General features: G+C 37.1%; 1 protein-coding gene across 1 annotated transcript; it reads left to right on the top strand.

Annotated features, from left to right (window-relative positions):
* Window positions 1-188: 188 nt before the first annotated feature.
* LOC135718206 (uncharacterized) lies at window positions 189-17555 on the top strand. Its single transcript, XM_065240478.1, has 2 exons — window positions 189-224; window positions 15890-17555. Exon 2 carries the CDS (start codon window positions 15896-15898, stop codon window positions 16955-16957), a length of 1062 nt encoding a protein of 353 aa, XP_065096550.1. The 5' UTR covers window positions 189-224; window positions 15890-15895; the 3' UTR covers window positions 16958-17555.
* The last annotated feature ends 424 nt before the right edge of the window (window positions 17556-17979 follow it).

The raw sequence follows: 17979 nt of genomic DNA on the forward strand, positions 1-17979 counted from the left end.
ATTTCGCATTAATTATCGCGGACGCATCGCCTGCGATATGGCCCAGCTTGTCAGGAACTACGGCTCAGTGCAGTTAATGTCGCGCCATCTGAAAGCAGCTGTTGGCGATTTAATACTAATCAAGGAACCGGCATTACTGACGTGATGCGCGCGGTATCGCATGCGATTAATCGTGCAGCCCTAGGGACAACTTACAAATTAACACCAACATTACAGATAAAAAGGTATGTTGCTTTCTATTAAAGTTTGATCATTTGTGCATAATGACATATGAGATAAGTCTTTTTAATCAAAGTATTTGTCAGTAATGCAGATATTATGGGGGAAAAGTAAATAATTGCATTCATTGATATAAGGTGTTGTAAGATCAGGTCTCCACACCAGACGAAATAAAATACTTACGATTCATCATTTATGATGAATTCATACTTGTTAGATGAGGTTTGAACATTGAGACATGCAACTGAAATTGTCCATCAATAAAAATTCTGTTCCTATATTATCATCATAAACTTCGTCTCGTGTCCTGCTTGTGTTCTTTAGCTATGATCGATCAACCTCAGTTAAGTGGTTGATCAATCATAGCTAAAGAACACAAGCAGGACACGAGACGAAGTTTATGATGATAATATAGGAACAGTAAAAAATAGTAATTGATTTTCATTTTTGGTGTGTAAAGAACATTTCTGAGACAGAAAGCAGCAGGCTCCTGTCACATTAAGGTCTTAACGTGACAGGAGCCTGCTGCTTTCTGTATCAAGATAGCTTTAAGCCTGGACTGTTTCAATACACTGATAAACAATAGGGATGCACCAAAATGAAAATTCTTGGCCGAAAACCGAAAAAAAAGGAAACCAAGGCCGAAACACTAGTGGTGCACGATATATCGGCCGCCGATATAATATCGGCCGATATGGTCCTTTTTTTTACACATCGGCATCGTTCCGATGTCAAAATAAGGCCGATGTGAACAGGCCGATAATTATTCCAGTGTATTTCACGTGTGTGTAGGAGACGCGAGTGTGGGGCGAGTATGTTTATTTATGCACGAGCGCAAGTTACACATGTGCTGAAGCAGGTTCTGTCGTCTGCCTGGTCGTTCTTCAAAGTGTCTGAAGAAGATCCTCGCTATGCTGTGTGACAGGGGTGTCCAATACGTCGATTGCGATCGCAAAGGCAATGCAGGTAGATCGCATATAAGTTAAATGTGTATCCTCATGCTGCTCCATGCCTCCAAGAGTAATTGTGAAACACGTAAGTCTTTTTGAGTTGCTGTGCCTTTCTTCTCAAATGTGTTTTTATAAATCTTATGCCTGCCCGCTGCAGCTCAGTCGTGTAAACTTCCGAAATTTACCAGAATGCAATCGCATCGCATTCTTGCAGTCACTGATACACGCGCCCAGGGTTTGTGCCCGCGCGCTAGCGAACGAACGAGGGAGAGAGAGCGGCAGCGTTGTGCTGATTTATATGCTTCTAATACTAGTTTGTTTCACTAAACCGTATCTCCGCTATTTTAAATAGTACTCTACATGTATTCCAGGATTATTCTTAAACTCCTCAAAAAAATAGAGTAATGGTGACAGCCCTAAATCCAATGTGGAGATATATGCAGTATAGTCCACGCATTTAAAGTGTTTTTAGCATGTAAAACTTGTCGGCTAAAAGTCTGGACACCACTGTCTTAGAGTAATTGTGAAACGCATAAGTCTTTTTGAGTTGCTGTGCCTTTCTTCTCAAATGTGTTTTTATAAATTTTATGCCTGCCTGCTGCAGCTTAGTCGTGTAAACTTCCGAAATTTACCAGGATGCAATCTCATCCTTGCCTTCATGCAGCTGATGCACGTGCCCGGTGTGTGTGACGTGTGTGTGCGCGCGCGCGCGAAAGAGGGAGAGAGAGAGAGAGAGAGCGCGAGAGAGAGAGAGGCAGCACTGTGCTGATTAATATGCTTCTGATACTATTGTCATTTTCGTTGTACCAACTCTACTAAACCGTATCTCCGCTATTTTAAACAGTACTCGACATGAACTCCGGGATTTTTTTTAACTCCTCAAAAAATAGAGTAATGGTGACAGCCCTAAATCCAATGTAGAGATATATGCAGTGTGGTCCACTCATTTAAAGTGTTTTTTAGCATGTAGATCTTGTCGGCTTTATCATTTTAAAAGTAGATCACCACACAAAAAAAGTCTGGACACCCCTGCTGCTGTATGCAATTAGAGTGTGGGCCGGGTGATGCAAGGGGGAGTTCGGGCTAAATTGTTCAACACAACCAATTTGATCACCCACTTAAAAAATAAGCACCCCAAAGCTTACAAAGAATATGTGAAATCAGCTAATTGATGACATTTTGCACATGGGTAAAGGTGCCCAATCAGTCATTTCTGGAAATAAATTACAAAAGTAAAAAAAGTGTTTTGGAAAATAGCTCTTTATTTGATTATCATTAAAATGTGTTTTCTATACAGAGATACCGGCATCTGCAAATATCGGTATCGGCCATAACAGACAAGGGTCATATCGGTTATCGGTATCGGCCAAAATTTTCACATCCGTGCATCACTAGTCTTTATTGTATAAATTAAATATATTATTATTTTTAGAGCTATTTGTCTCTTTGTCATGAGTTGTTTGATTACCATTAATGACACAGACTTAAGTAGGTTAATCTGACTGTAATCTATACATACACTTAAGACATAAACAAATGTTTTTATTTGAAAAAGAATACTGTGGAGATAATGTTTTTTTATATGTGCCCTGTCAATAACAGAGAGATTTTATGTTTGCTTGGTTTTTTTACATTTGCGTCTCTCTCGTATCTGCACTATTGAGGGCACTTAAACGCGCGCACACACAGAGACAGGGTGAATCCCAAACAGCGCAACAGTCACTCCACATAAAAACTTTACGTTGTTTTTCATTGCTTTATTCGCCAAATGTATGTTAATGGATTACAGTATGAGACACATTAGCACGACTCTCTCTAAAGTTTACACATCAAGAGTTCTGATCTCGATTAACTCTATTCAAAAAATTCCTCGAGGCAAAAATTTAGAGACACATCATGTCTATGCCTGGTATTTAAATTCATCTCTTTTGTCAACTTTTGACTGCTTCTGTCCAGAATACTGCGAGGAGGTGGTCTGTCGAGATTGTAGGCGAGTCTCTCTGCTGTCATTTAAATGCGAGCGGGAGTAATGGCGAGTTTTTATGGACGCGAACTAGGGATCGATCTTCGATTAATTGTTGATAAGATTTAAATCAATTAAACTTAACGATTGTCAAAATAGCAAGCACGTTTGCGCGGCGCCTGCACAAAGCACATACAGCCGGTGAAAACAAGCTGTAGAAGTTAAACTAGCCATGATCACGTTCACAATGATGCTCGATGCCAAACACACACCTGGGCTTTTTAACATCATGCAAGACAAGGCTGGCTGCTAACGCAACGAAATGGCATCCTCAGTGGATCTAATAGGGTCCGATACATGGTATTCAAATACGGTTAGGATACTGAAAGCAAAGACGTTCTTCAGGCAAGCCTCCAAGATTACCATAGCAACGCTGCTATACACAGGGAAGGAGACCAGAAGCCGTTTTTAATTAACAGATTAAACAGTAATCTTAAATTCTGGCAAGAATCTAAAATGTAAACTGTAAATGGCTGTCGTTACACTCTGAACGCCCGCAACATATATAATTGATCATCATTATTGATTGGCTGAGGCGCTACACACTAAACACTGTTGCGGGTTTTCTAATGGAAGGTTGAAATCTTCATAATATAAGCATCTTTGCTGGAAGGCTTATTGCACTAGTATTTCACTGAACGAATATTTGATTGATTGATCGTTAATTTAAACGATAATCGAATATGGGAAATTGCATAAATTGACATCCCTAATGCAAACTAATATTATGTTAGAGTCCGCTGCTTGCGTTGTAAGTAAACATGCTACACGATGTTTTGTACATGTATATGTTAGAGCTTTCTATGAATTGTCAGTGCAATTGATGAAATAGGATGGTGCAACTTTCACACGCTTACAAAATGAAACTGCGGAGATCAGCCGCTTTAGTTTTATCAATGAAAGGCTAAAAATAGTGCTGTACGCCGTGTGTTCACGCCAGAAGTCAGAAAAGACATAAAACATTGTGTTTAGTACCTCAGATTAAATAAATGGACGGGGAGAAGGCAGTCTCCTGTGGCTGTTCGAACACATTCAACTATGAGTTTACACTACAAAAGCAATCCTATCGAAAGGGTTTTTGACTACCTCTGAATGTGGTTGAAAGTGGTCGAAAGTGGACGAGCTCAAAACATTTTTAACACCATTTACACCTGGCATTAACATCGTCCACTTGGGATCCGTTCAACGAAAACGCATGTTAATGCCAAGTGAAAACAGCCTCTTAGATTAGTTCTGTGAGCAAGCCAATAAAACTCATCTTTCCAATGATATAAAATGATCAAGTGATATTTGTTACTACACAAAAAAATAAATGTATCTCTTATCTCTGGTAAATGCATTGATATAATAAAAGAAATTATTATAAATTGCAGAAAGCAATACTTAATTTTGCTCAAAAATGCTCAATATGTGTTTAGTGTCAAGAGAGGTCACACTAAACACCAACAATGCCTAAAGAAGACATTAAGTCCTGAACATTTTATTTAATTTCCTGTATTTTCTGTTTGAACCTTAATAAAATAGATTGATAAATAAATACAGATGGACATTAAAACTTCTAAAACAATCAGTCTGGTTGTGGTGGCCTAAGACTTTTGCACAGTATTGTATGTCATCGTACTATTTTACTGTTTTTGAATTTTTCATTAAAGGCACACCATGGAACTTTTTGGCCACTAGGGGGTGTTAGACATGTATTTTTCACATCTAGCGCCCCCAGCACTGTCGCAAAGGAAAAGAAGACAACTCTTTAGGTCACAAAGTGTGCCTTCCAGCATGTCATATGAATATAATTTCATAGGTTTTATTTTTTTTAGGGCCGGGACTTTAACGCGTTAATTAAGATTAATTAATTACACAAAAAATAACGTGTTAAACATTTTTAAAACATAAAAAACGAACGGATGGAAGCGTCGATAAGAGCATGGTTTATGAGCAGGTCAAATATTTATATGTGATTAATTTCGATTCATTAATTACAAAGCCTCTAATTAATTAGATAAATTTTTTTAATCGAGTCCCGGCTCTAATTTCTTTCAAACGCCAAATGATTGCGTAGCTCACGTTTACAAGACAGTTGTAACGGTGGTCGCTTGGTTAAAGTTTATATTAAAAAAAATTGCCTTAAAGGAGAATCGAACCCAAGTCGCCCGCACCATAAGTCCATGAGGTTACCACGGTGCCACAGTGTCACACGATATAAGTCTCTCTCTACACTCTCCAAGTACCCTCCAGTGTTCGGGCGCCCGACAGGACTTATATGCAAGCAATATAACATTACTTACTAGCATGAAGGCCAAGTCAGCATCGGTCAGGAACCCCTCCTTCTCCTTTAGTTCACGCCAGCGAGCGAACCCTGGCCCAATATTGTTCCTCGTCGTTCTTTTTATTCTGTCAATCTCCCATTTTCTCTTTCTGGTCTCCTCCGACAAATCATTGTTTTTTTTTCTTAGTTGCTGCTTTGGCCATGACAAAAACATCAGGAAAATAAATAGTTGCGCTCTCACGTCCGAATTTGAGGAAGTGACGTAGGCCGTAAAGTAGGGCTGGGCGATTCGTCCCCATAAAAAATCTGAGATTTTTATAAAAAACTCGATTTACGATTCGATTCTATTTTTTTCCCCGACCCCATTTAAAACAAAATAATTGCAAACTGTATATATTTTTATATAAATATTTATTATATTTAATTAAAATGCATCAACAAAAAATTGGGAAGGAATGAAGATTTGGCAAATGCAAAATGTATGTAAGTGTTTCCCACAGATCTGAAATTTACTTGTGGTGGTAGCTGGTAAAAAGAGCAATCATTATAATCCACCGACAAAAAATGGTCTACTATACATGTGACACAGAACTAATAATGTGTGACACAACACAATACTTTGAATTATTGAACATTAATATTAATTTCACATTATAGTTCATTAATCTAACCACCCCAAACTTTCTTTGCCATGAACAAAGCTTACACTGTTTGTCAAAGCACCACAAAAACACTTTCTGTTTTTGCACTGATATAAGAAGCAATTTGATGACCCCTTTTATCAAACTCAATATAATACAATACTATGTACAGTATATTAATAGACAGTGCAGGTCTCTAGATTATAAATGTGACTGATGTTATAATGGTAATAATTTCTAGAGATAGGCACTTTTACTGCTTCTGCTTTCTATTTCTCTTTGCCGATTAAAAAAGCTTAATCCACCCATTATTTCAGATTTAAAAGTCTACTTGCTGTCTTGATGACAGACTTTACATTACAGCTTTGCGTTTTTATATCCTGAGTCAGCTTGAGCTTTGCTCGTTCAGTGCAATGGGCTTGACATTAGCACTGCTTTTTGCTACAATCTCTGTGCAAACTTTTTAGATTTTAGAAAATATATGGTCTATTAATAATAAGATTATAAAAAAATGGGTTAAAGAAAATGCAGCGCGTGGTCGCAACAAGAGCCAGTTGTTATATCACCATAGAAACCGGAAGCACGCTGAAGCTTCACTTGAGCTTTAGGTAGCGCTCACGGCCATTCTCCGGTCGAATCAGGTTTTACACACAATATTAATCATACTTGGGACCCAAAGTAATAAACTAGGACCGACCTGGACCAGACTGACCATTTCAAGTATAAACCCGGAACCGTACGGGTCCTCTCAGGGAAGAAAGACCTCTAATGGTAAAACTCTGCTCAAGTTCAGAAACATGAAAGGATACAATGTGACACTGAGCTTACTTCGCGTCGCACCCAATTCATTGAGAAACAAAGAGAACGTGAACGCACACTCAACAGAAGAGACACGACGTGCTTGCACGCAAAATGAAGCCAACTTGGATACTTTAAACCAGAGGTCCCCAACCACCGGGTCGCGACCCAGTACTGGGTCGTGGACAAGTTGCCACCGGGTCGCAAGAACGTCCCGAAAAAAATGTGTATAATAGCCACGTAATAGCTTAATCGGGTATTTTGTACGGTAAGAGCCGACTTCAAATAACATCAATCATTTCCACTTTTGAACAGAGCCGCGCTCTCTCTCTTTTTCTCCGCCTCTCTCTCTCTACCAGCGCATCAGCAATCACATTGCTGTCATTAGCATACAGTACTTCTAAAACACAATCGATCAAAGAATTGCGGAAGTATGACTTTATGAATCATTTGCAAATGTACGTCGCAATGATGTACATATACAGAGACGTTCAAATGTGTGACAGCCAGGGTTCCCGCGGGGTCTTAAAAAGCCTTAAAAGCATTGAATTTATGAATTTGGAAATAATACCTTAAAAAGACTTAAAAAAGTCTTAAATTTTGATGTCTGGGTCTTAAAAATTGTACTGTATGTAACTTCTCCATATTGTATTTTTCCTTAAAAGTTTCTTTGTCAACCACATTTTTATTAAATCAGGGATGCAAACACATCGCTTTTCGGCGCCTGCGGCTTTTTATTATTAATGGCATTTTGGTTGCGAGCACATCGTGTCTCTCCCGATGAGTCTGCTGTATGTTCACGTGCTCTCTGTTTCTCGATGAATTGGGTGCGACATGAAGCGAGTTCAGCGTCACATGTTTCTGAACTTGAGCAGAGTTGTATGCATAGAGATTTTCACGGAGGACCGGGTCCGATTAACATTATGTGTAAAACCCGAGGCGATTGGAAAATGGCCGTGATCAGAGTCAGTCAGCGCTAATGTTCACGTGCAGTTTCAAGCTGCGTGCCTCTGTTTCTATTGCAATAACAACTGGCTTGGTTTGAAAGTCACGACGACCACGCTTTGCAGTTTCTTTCTCCGTCCCTTTGTTTAATAATGTTATTATTAATGAACCATCTTTTTATATCTAAAAAGTTTGCTCAAAGATCACAGAGATGGTAGCAGAAAAGAAATGTGAATGTCAAGCCCATTGCACGAGCAAAGCTCAAGCTGACTCTAGATATAAAAAACGCAAAGCTCTAATATAAAGTCACCAGTCACTGGGACAGCAAGTAGACTTTTGAATCTAAAATAATAAGTGGATTAAGCTCTTTTAATCTGCAAGAGAGGAATTAAAAGAGGCACTTTTACTGCTTCTGCTCTATCTAAAAAAGGAAAGAAAAATACATAAACCATAACACACCAATTACATTTATAATCTCTAGACCTGCACTTTCTATCATTAATATACTACACATATTATTGTATTCAAAAGAGTTTGATAAAAGGGGTCATCTACACAAGTATTTCTTCATATGTCAGTGCAAAAACAGTAAAGTGTTTTGTGATGCTTTGACAAACATTGTCAGCTTTGTTCATTTATGGTTGGATTTATTAACTATAATGTGAAATTAATAAATGAATGCAGCCAGATCGAAGGCCCTGGATACATAGCAGGAGGTGGCCTGGAAGAAGAGGAAGAAGGAGTAAAGCAAGAAGAAATGCTAGATAGTTCAATAAGAGTTTTGGTTTAACATAAAAAATGAAATTGGATATTCCAAATTAATGTCTCCGTATTTTGATTTTCGAATTTCATTTTACTCTATATACCTAGGTTGGTAGGGATGGCAGGGGTCGGTGGCAATGTAGCCTAAGTATCTGGATATTTGCCTGGGTGTGAGGGCTTAGATTACCTTTCTCTTTTTTGAACATACATGTGTTTGCATCTCTGTTTGTTTAATAACGTAGTATAAATAAAAGAGTGGCGGATCCAATAATTGAGAACGCAACACAGTCCCGGGTCACAGTACAAAATACTGCGAACACGTGATGCCTTCAGTAAATGAAGATCACCACAACCATAGACTGCAACACAACACAGCAACAGGCAAAGGAGAAGCGGGAAAAATCAAAGAAAATCTGAGAAATTCCTTAATAACTTAACATTGTTTGGCAAACTTTCTTGTGGCCTACCGAAAAAAAAATTTCACACCTGCTTGGCTTATCATCTTTTTACCCATTTCACCTCGGAAAAATAAATGAACACAAGTTCAAGGATTTTAGTTTTTCTTTGCTGGTAGGGACGTGAAATGGGTATAAATTTTTTATATAAATGGTCTTAAAAAGGTCTTAAAAAGACTTGAATTTAACTTGAAGAAACCTGTAGGAACCCTGGACAGCGCAAATGACAGAAAAGTAATTATTTTATTCTTCTTTAAAACAACTTTAGAATTATGCATGGATCGTAGCACCATGATCAAAATAAATTATAAGGCTAATAATATTTTAACGGCTACACTTTTAATGTAGGTTTGAAAGGAACCTACTTGTCAATCATCATTAATCAGGCATGTGATTGGCTAAGGACAAAAAAGCAGGAAAATATATTGAGACCCCCCCCAACACACACACACACACACACACACACACACGCCAATCAAACTGGTGGCGGATCTATACGGATAGTAAAGTAGGACCCATAACAACTTATTTGAACAAAAAAACACATTTTAATTCATTTTACAGCTAGATGTGCAACATGCTACTTTTTTGTACAGTATGACACATAACAACTTATTTGGTGGATGTGTAACAGTGGGAATCAAAAGCAAGTGTCTTGTCCACTGCTCCATTACCACCTCTCTCTATATCAACAACCATGATAAAAAAATATGTTTTAACTTATTTTTGTTTTGCATTTTTACCCAACTTTAACAGCTAAATGTGCAACATGCAAATGTTCATGTCAAAAGAAGGCCTATTTTGCCGACATCCAAATAAAATGTAGGCAATGGCTTATAAAGAACTAAAGGCATGGCTACTTTTAATTTTATACTTTAAATAAATTTCCAAGCCTGTACTTTGATACTTTTACTTGAGTAAAGAAGTTAAATCAGTACTTCTATTTTTACCAGAGTATTATTTTAATACAAATATCTGTAAAATGTGCTACACAGGACCATTAGTTATAATAAAGTGTCTTAAAGGTCTCTTTTTCTAATTTTAGACCCCTGTAGATGAGTAACTTTGTTAGCTGTTAAACATGAACAATAGAAGGTTGACACTAATAAATAGAAGTAATTGTACAAAAAAGTGCAGGTGCTATTTATTTTAATCAAACTGGCAACCTTAAAACTTTAAACACACGAAACCTTTGAAACAAACGATGATACAGAGGCCGTTTCTCAATCCTAAGTCTGCAGCCTTCCGGAGGTCGCATTTCTAAGCTGCATACGTCATCAAGACTCATCAAGAGTCACAATATTAACAATAATGAAGTTTACTATTATTCTTAGTTAATCGTAAATTGTTGTAATATGTTTATCAGGGCTTGACACTAACTTTTTGAGGAACTTGTCCTTCGGACAAGTAAATTTGTGTTTCACTTGTCCATGCACAAAAGTCACTTGTCCGGGTAAAGATTTATAATATAATGTATTTTTTGTGTTTTGCTAATCAGTGGCAGAGCAAGGGATTTTTCATAAGGGTGGGGCCAGCAGTAACTCTGGGGTGGCATATAAAATCTCTATCATCCAACCTTAAAATACTTTTAAGTATTATAGTGTGTTAATCAGAATAATGTAACATACAATTGCTACAATAATTTAATTTTTATTAAAATGAATTGAGATTAACATACAATTTATAGTCATAATTCAACCTCCATGTTTTTTAAACTATTTAATCAAATAAAACTTTTGAAATTTACTTTGAAACCAGAATTTACATATCCCATTGCTGAAAAAACTAGAGACCAGAAAAGCATGTGAATTTTGAAGGCTACTTTAATGTATTTTACTAAGATTTGTTTGGCTGCTTCTTGCTACTCTTTCTGAAGAAGGATGCTATATCTGCTGCCTTTCTCTTCATTTTTCCCTCATTTCAATGATTGTCTGACATTAAAACACTAAAGCAAAACATTAAAACATTGCCATGTTTTTAAAAACTTATTAGGGTAAATGTATCTAGATTATCTGTTATATATAAAATCAATCTTAATCCTAGCATTTATGCTGTAATGTCTGTGTGGGATTTTTTAATGTACAGTGACGAACTCTGTCAGATTCAAATCGGCTGTCACGCGGCGCAAACACACGTAGGCGCGCTGAAAGAGAGATTCTCATTATAAAACAGATTCTTAAACAAGATTTTAAGCCATTTATGTGTTTTTACCTAACTATAGAAGAGAAATTTATATTCACGCCGGAGCCTGAAGAAACATCACTCTAGACTCCACTCCGTCCCGCGATTCCCGCCCCTCCGTGTTCGTCGATCAGGTTTCATGCACGAATGTAATGCTCAGTTAGGTTAAACCAGGCTCGATGAGGTAACTTATTTCCTTGCCTTTTTTCGGAACCAATATTGTTGCATTGTCCCTCTCTCAGTCGCCACCAGGATTTTCTGCAATGGCGCTCGTTTTTCCTCTCATTTCTGTGAAAATTGCTGCTCCAAATCCACCAAGTAAACCGACATGTATATGTTTGCCGCTTTGTTTCGCGTCACGCGAGTGACAGCCAAACGTCGCAAATGAGAAGAGAGGAGATAAACGATCGGGTCTGATTGGTGAATACAATCATACTTCGCCATCCGCCATTTGCGAACGGTCAGAAACACGTCCTTGTTGATACTTGGAAAGGAAGGAAAATGCATCTCTTTGTCATCTGCCACCGGTGTGGCCCTGTTGCGCGGGGACGGCGATTGTGGTTCCGTCCCGGGTTACCATGGTGACGGCTGTGAGATACCCCCTCCCCCCTTATTTTTTTTTTTTTTTACATATCTGCATGATTCACGTAGGTCACATTTTCAGGTCGGAAAATCCGGAATTCCGGATTAATCCGGAAAAATCACATCCCTGATTAATCATGGTAAACGTGAGCAGGGCCGCATTAACACTGTAAGGGGCCCCTGGGCTTTGCCCTTTTGTGAGGCCCTTCTTCCACCGGAATTGCAGCCTACATATACACAATCTTTATAATCACTAAGTGCAAGTTGTCAGGCTTTTATTTTGCTGAAATAAATGCAATAACAAAGTATTAAAACCATATCAGAATGCCCACAATATACACACATATCACTGCATAACATATGCACATCGTCCTAGCTAGGGGTGACCCGAATAGTCTAAGATTTGATGCTTTGACAGGAGAAGCCTGATTCGACTACTGCACAGTAGAGCTGTAATCGGGCCTTAAAAGTTAGGCCCGAAATGACCCGAGCCCGACAGAATACAGCCCGAACCCGAAAGTACATTGACAGCTTTTTAAAAACCCATTTACAGAACGACATCATTTAAATGTACACAGCACGCATGCACGCACACAGCTTTTGTCAAGAATGTGTAATTTACACAGGTTTTAACATAATTTATTCATGACTAACTAGGCTACACGCCACTTGGAAGTTGAAACAAAGAAATAAAATAAGTCATCTGTAACATCATAACATCTCATTCTAAATAGGCCTATGCAATACACCATAAATAGGCCAACATGCCAATAAAAAATATTATTTCTTAACGAATTAAATTAAGATAATACATTCTTAATTAATATGGGTATTTGGCAATAACGAAATTAAGAGGCTCCAACCAACCGAGGCTCCGCGGGATTTGCTTCGGCACTCTCTCCATCAATGCCAACATTAGTCTATATCCTCTGTCTAAATTATGTATTAATTATGAGTCAATTAATATTTTGTTATACATTGAAAAACATTTACTCGCCAAGGTTAGGCTACATGTTGTTGTTGAGGAAAATTATTAAATCCACTGTATGGCTTCAGCGCGGTCCTGCACTTGATAGTGCATCCAGCAGCATTGAACTTGACTGCTCATTTTCCTCGCAAAGCCGGAGCTCAAGCCCGGCCCGAGCCCGTGTAAAATGTTAAAAATGAAGCCCGAACCCGTCGGGTCCTGTCCGGTTCGGGCAAACTCTACTGCATAGTCAAATCGTCGCAGATGTGTTATAAAATGAGGATCATTTAAGTTTGGCTTTATAAGAGTGCACATTATCTGATTTCACATATAACAGCTTTCTCCCAATATAAAAAATATACAGCCTATTATGATAATACTAAGTAAATAATATGTGAAATGTAGCTTTCAATAATATTTTCAAAATCTGTGAATAATCCCGTGACAGGGCTACACGTTTATATCCAGAAACCATTGCAAAGTCTCTTTGTTTCTGCAATTAAAAAGACAAAACTGGCAATTCTATACTTTCGTTATTTTAATAATTTCTTTGTTTTTATTTAATTTATAGATTATTCAGTGTTAGATTAAACTATTTGTGGCTTGTGTTTTAATCCCCTGCACATTTAGGCATTTTGCATACATGTTCTGCACCTTGATTCTGACTTCATTTTGTTTTTATTTTTTATTAATTAAAGGTAAATTCTGATCTAATTTAAGCTCTGTAAGTTTTGAATTGCTTTCCGTCGCTGTTGCGCTGTTGCATGCTGTCACATTCAATTTAGCCGAACCCGCTAGGTGCTCTGCGTGATCATATTTAGGCATTCATCAAACTAAACATCAAAAAACAGATTTTTTCGACAAGTATAAGTTTTAAAATGTATTTAGAAAAGGTTGGTTAACTTGTCAAAAGTTGAACTACAAAACAGGTAAGCCGTTTTTTTTTTTGTTTTTTCGGTGATGACTAAAAAATATCTCCACCGAATCTTACATCAATTGTCTCTCTTGTGATTTAATATTATCGGTGTTAACTTTCAAATGATAGAAAAGAGATTCCTGAAACAAATGTTATAAGAATCATCAGGTGTTTCAAGTGAATACAGAGAGATGATCAAAGTAAAAGTAAGCAATCAGATATTTCTGTCCAAAATAATAAAGCATATATAGTGTCTATAAAATCATTAATTTCAGTGTTTTCTGGTTATAAATGAACGTTTAAGGAATTTTATATACAGTTTGTTTTTTTATAATTTACAGTAACAAATTATATGTAATTTCTCGTCTTTTATTTCCTTGCCACGTTAAATCTCAAAATGAAATAAGATCGCTAAACTTAGCCGTGGCTTCCGAGGCAGAATCACATTTGTTATTTATTAGGTTTAGTTATCAAAAATGTTTTGGGTGATATCTTTGTGTGCTGTTCTGTACATCTTGGCTTTGAAATGTTACGAGGAATCATTTAATGAATGTTTATATACACGTTGTCTTTCATATAAAATTAAGATAAAAACGCGTCCTCAGTTTCGTCTTTGTTCATCACTTTAAAGGCACTGTGTGTTGCCTTCAGAAATGCAATAATGGATATTTCAGACAGAAATTTAAAAAAGCTCATTAATGATTGCAGGGTAGCCTACAGTAATTGAGAGATTTTCTTGCGCAGGAACTGCATTCACGCACGGACATTCAAAGCAAAGCGATTAAGCATAATTTTTAAAGGGAGTATCAACTTTTTATAAAATGCGGTTATTTTTTTCCGGCATCTCGGGGCCCCTCCCAGCCCGAGGCCCTGGGCTTAAGCCCAGGTAAGCTCATGCATTAATGCGGCCCTGAACGTGAGTCTCCGTGCCCAGCCTCAATTTTTCTGGCATCTCTCCTCCTTCACTGCATTTTTCTTCTCTTCTGTTACTTGGAATTGGGTCTCGAGCCCGACCAAGATTCGAGCTGCCTTCGAGAACAGCAAGTCAAGTTCGTTTAGGTTCCATTAATTATTAAGACTAAATGGGCAGGCAAACTAGTAAAAACAATGAAAGTAAAAAACAATCCGCCAAAATTTTACACGTCTATAGAAAATATACTATAGCCTAAATAAAGAAATTATGAATTTTCCTCATGCATGGCTGTTATCTTTACTTCCGTTTAAAAGGTAAATTTCGAAAAGGAGGATTTTCAGCACGTTTGAACAGCAACTCAGCCACCCCAACCCCCCCCCCAATCTCACCCCCGGTCCGCGATATTTTTTTAAAGCTGAAACCGGTCCGTGGTGAAAAAAAGGTTGGGGACCCCTGCTTTAAACACATATGCACATATGCGACCATTTTGGTCGCAGTGTAGTTCCTGCTCAGTTACCTCAGTATGTGCTGCAGTTGATCCAGTTTGCCGCGCTGGATGATGAGTTTATGATGCGCTGGATGATGAGTTTATGACGCGTGCATCTTCACAGGCTCTCTCAACAAAACACGGGTCATCCAGTCGAGTTCAGAAAATACGGAAATTTGTAAAGTGATTTTTTTTTCCTGGGCGGAATGCCCAGTAGAGCCTATGTTTGGGAAACACTGTATGTACTGCGCTATACTGCAGAGGGGGAGAAAAAAATCTATTTACTGCGCTATACTGCAGAGGGAGAGAAAAAAATCTAAGAAAATCGTTTTTTTAAAAATATGAATCGATTTGACCTACCAACTCCATTTTAAAATCAAATCGATTTTTTCCCCAGCCCTACCGTAAAGCAGATTTTTGTAGTTCTTTTTTTGTGCTCGGGTTACTAACCGACACCCCAAGTTTTAAAAGTACGAGTAAAGCGATGGTACACATGTCATTCAACTTATTTTAAGTCGATGTACCATCACAAGGGTCTGGAAAATATATAATGAAGTTTAAAAAACTACAAAATGTCACTTTAAGAATAATAATGAACATTTAAAAAAATAATTTTTTTAAAGAAATGAAAATATGTAAATATCTAACTTTACAGACCATTATTCTGTATTTCAGCGCGTATTCTGTCATTTCTAAAAATGTTTTTTTGTGAAGGTGCTTTGCCCATATGCACATTTGATTGATTGTTTTAAATACATTTTTGGCAATTTAATTTTTATTTTAGATAACGATGGAAGTAAAAGAGGAACCTCAGGAACTGAATGAAGTGGAGGAGATACAAGAAGAATCTGACTCCAATCAACATGGAAAGAGTTCACAAAAAGGACAACATAGTGATGACAGTAAAGAGAAAAGTCACACATTCCAGGAGTCTGGAGAAGGTTTTAAATATGCTAAAAACCTTAAGAAACATTTGGGAACTCACACTGGAGAGACATCGTACAAATGCCCTCATTGCAAAAAGGGTTTTACACGTGCAGATAACTTTTATATACATTTAAGAACTCATCCTGAAGAGATGCTGTACAAATGCCCTCAATGCGAAAAGGGTTTTACACGTGCAGATAACTTTTATATACATTTGAGAACTCACCCTCAAGAGACTCTGTACAAATGTGATCAGTGTGAAAAATGTTTTACACAGCCAAATAGCTATAAGAGACATTTGATTACTCACACTGAAGAGAAACCGTACACCTGTCTTCAGTGTGGGAAGAGTTTTACACGGAAACAGAACTTTAACATTCATGAACTAATTCACAAAGGAGTAAAACCTTACACCTGTCCTCAATGTGGAAGGAGTTTTACACAGAAATTAAGTCTTAAGAATCACATAACATTACACACTGGAGTGAAGCCTTACACCTGTCCTCAGTGTGGAAATGGTTTTACACAAAAATTAAGTCTGGAAAATCACTTGAGAATTCATACAGGAGAGAAACTTTTCACGTGTTCTTTGTGTAAAAAGAGTTTCAAAACGGCATCATATCTCAAAGTCCACCAGCAGAGTCAATGTGAAGAAAAATCATTTAACTGTGATGTGTGTGGGAAAACATTTGGCTTAGCAAATCTTCTGAAACGACACCAGAGACTTCATGTCAGAGAAAAGCCCTACATATGTCCTGTCTGTGCAAAGAGTTTTGCAGTGTTGGATTATTTGAGAAAACACCAGAAAGTACATACTGATGAGAAAACTCATGTGTGCTCTGAATGTGGGAAAACTTTTTTGACAGCCAGTGCCTTGACAAAGCACCAAGGATTCCATACTGGAACAAACATGTTTACAGGGTGAAAAGGGATTCACAGATATAGCTTAACATTTGTAAATGTATTTAAGCACCACAGTTTTAAATTAAGTGATTTTAGTCGTTGAAAAACACACAACATTGCTACAGGATATGCACGCATTGTTTCTGTTTGAGAGGAGCGTGCAAGCCGCGCATCCGCTTTTTATTGAGCTTGTGAGTATTTTTGCCGCTGTATTAGCCTTCAATACACACATGCGTCAAAATTCCTGGCTTTTGCAAGTATCCTCATAAACACGACAATTTAGGTCTTAAGAGAAAGTAAACGGCTATAAGAGAAAATCAATGTGTAACGGTATATTAGATCTGGTCTTTGGTCTTAAAGGAAAAGTTACCTAATTTAGCTCCTGTCTGTCACTTGTGTTTATCAAACAACATTGAGAGAAAATCTCTCTCTCCTCTTAACTAAATCACTTTCTACCTTTAATAAGATTTGTATGTCGAATTCTACACAAGTTTGATTCAAGTTGCTCGTTCAGGGTTCATATACTGTATTAGCTATGACTGTGAAAAACAAACTCTGAATTATTTGTTCATGTGTACTACATAATATGAAATACAAATTTCTGTAACACTTTATGAAAATGTTGTATTTGTTCACATTAGTAAATGCATTGCATTATGAACAAAAAATGAACAATATATTGTATATAAACATTTTGTCATTACAGTAATTGATGTTAGTTTGAGGTACATTAACAGTTTCAAATTTGATTTAAAAACTAATAAAATACAAATTATAATTGATATATAAACTGTGATGTAATATCTATAATATATATGATGAGTTTTGTTGCAAGTTTTTTTTTCAGAAATCTCATTTTTTGGTTGTGCATTCCAATTAATATCAATTCAACTGCAGTTAGTTTGTTTTGATTTAAACCTTCATAACTTAAAAAAATACAGCACCATAAAACAAAATAATAACATGATAACATCGTTTTTAACATTTTTCTCAAAACATGTCTATTATTGAGTTATCTCGATTTGCAACGAAACTTCATATATT

The sequence above is a fragment of the Paramisgurnus dabryanus genome, chromosome 10, assembly GCF_030506205.2.
Source record: "Paramisgurnus dabryanus chromosome 10, PD_genome_1.1, whole genome shotgun sequence".
Lineage (NCBI taxonomy): Eukaryota > Metazoa > Chordata > Actinopteri > Cypriniformes > Cobitidae > Paramisgurnus > Paramisgurnus dabryanus.

Excerpts from the sequence above, each read along its gene's own strand:
- LOC135718206 (XM_065240478.1), top strand. The coding sequence starts at position 15,896 with ATGGAAGTAAAAGAGGAACCTCAGGAACTGAATGAAGTGGAGGAGATA.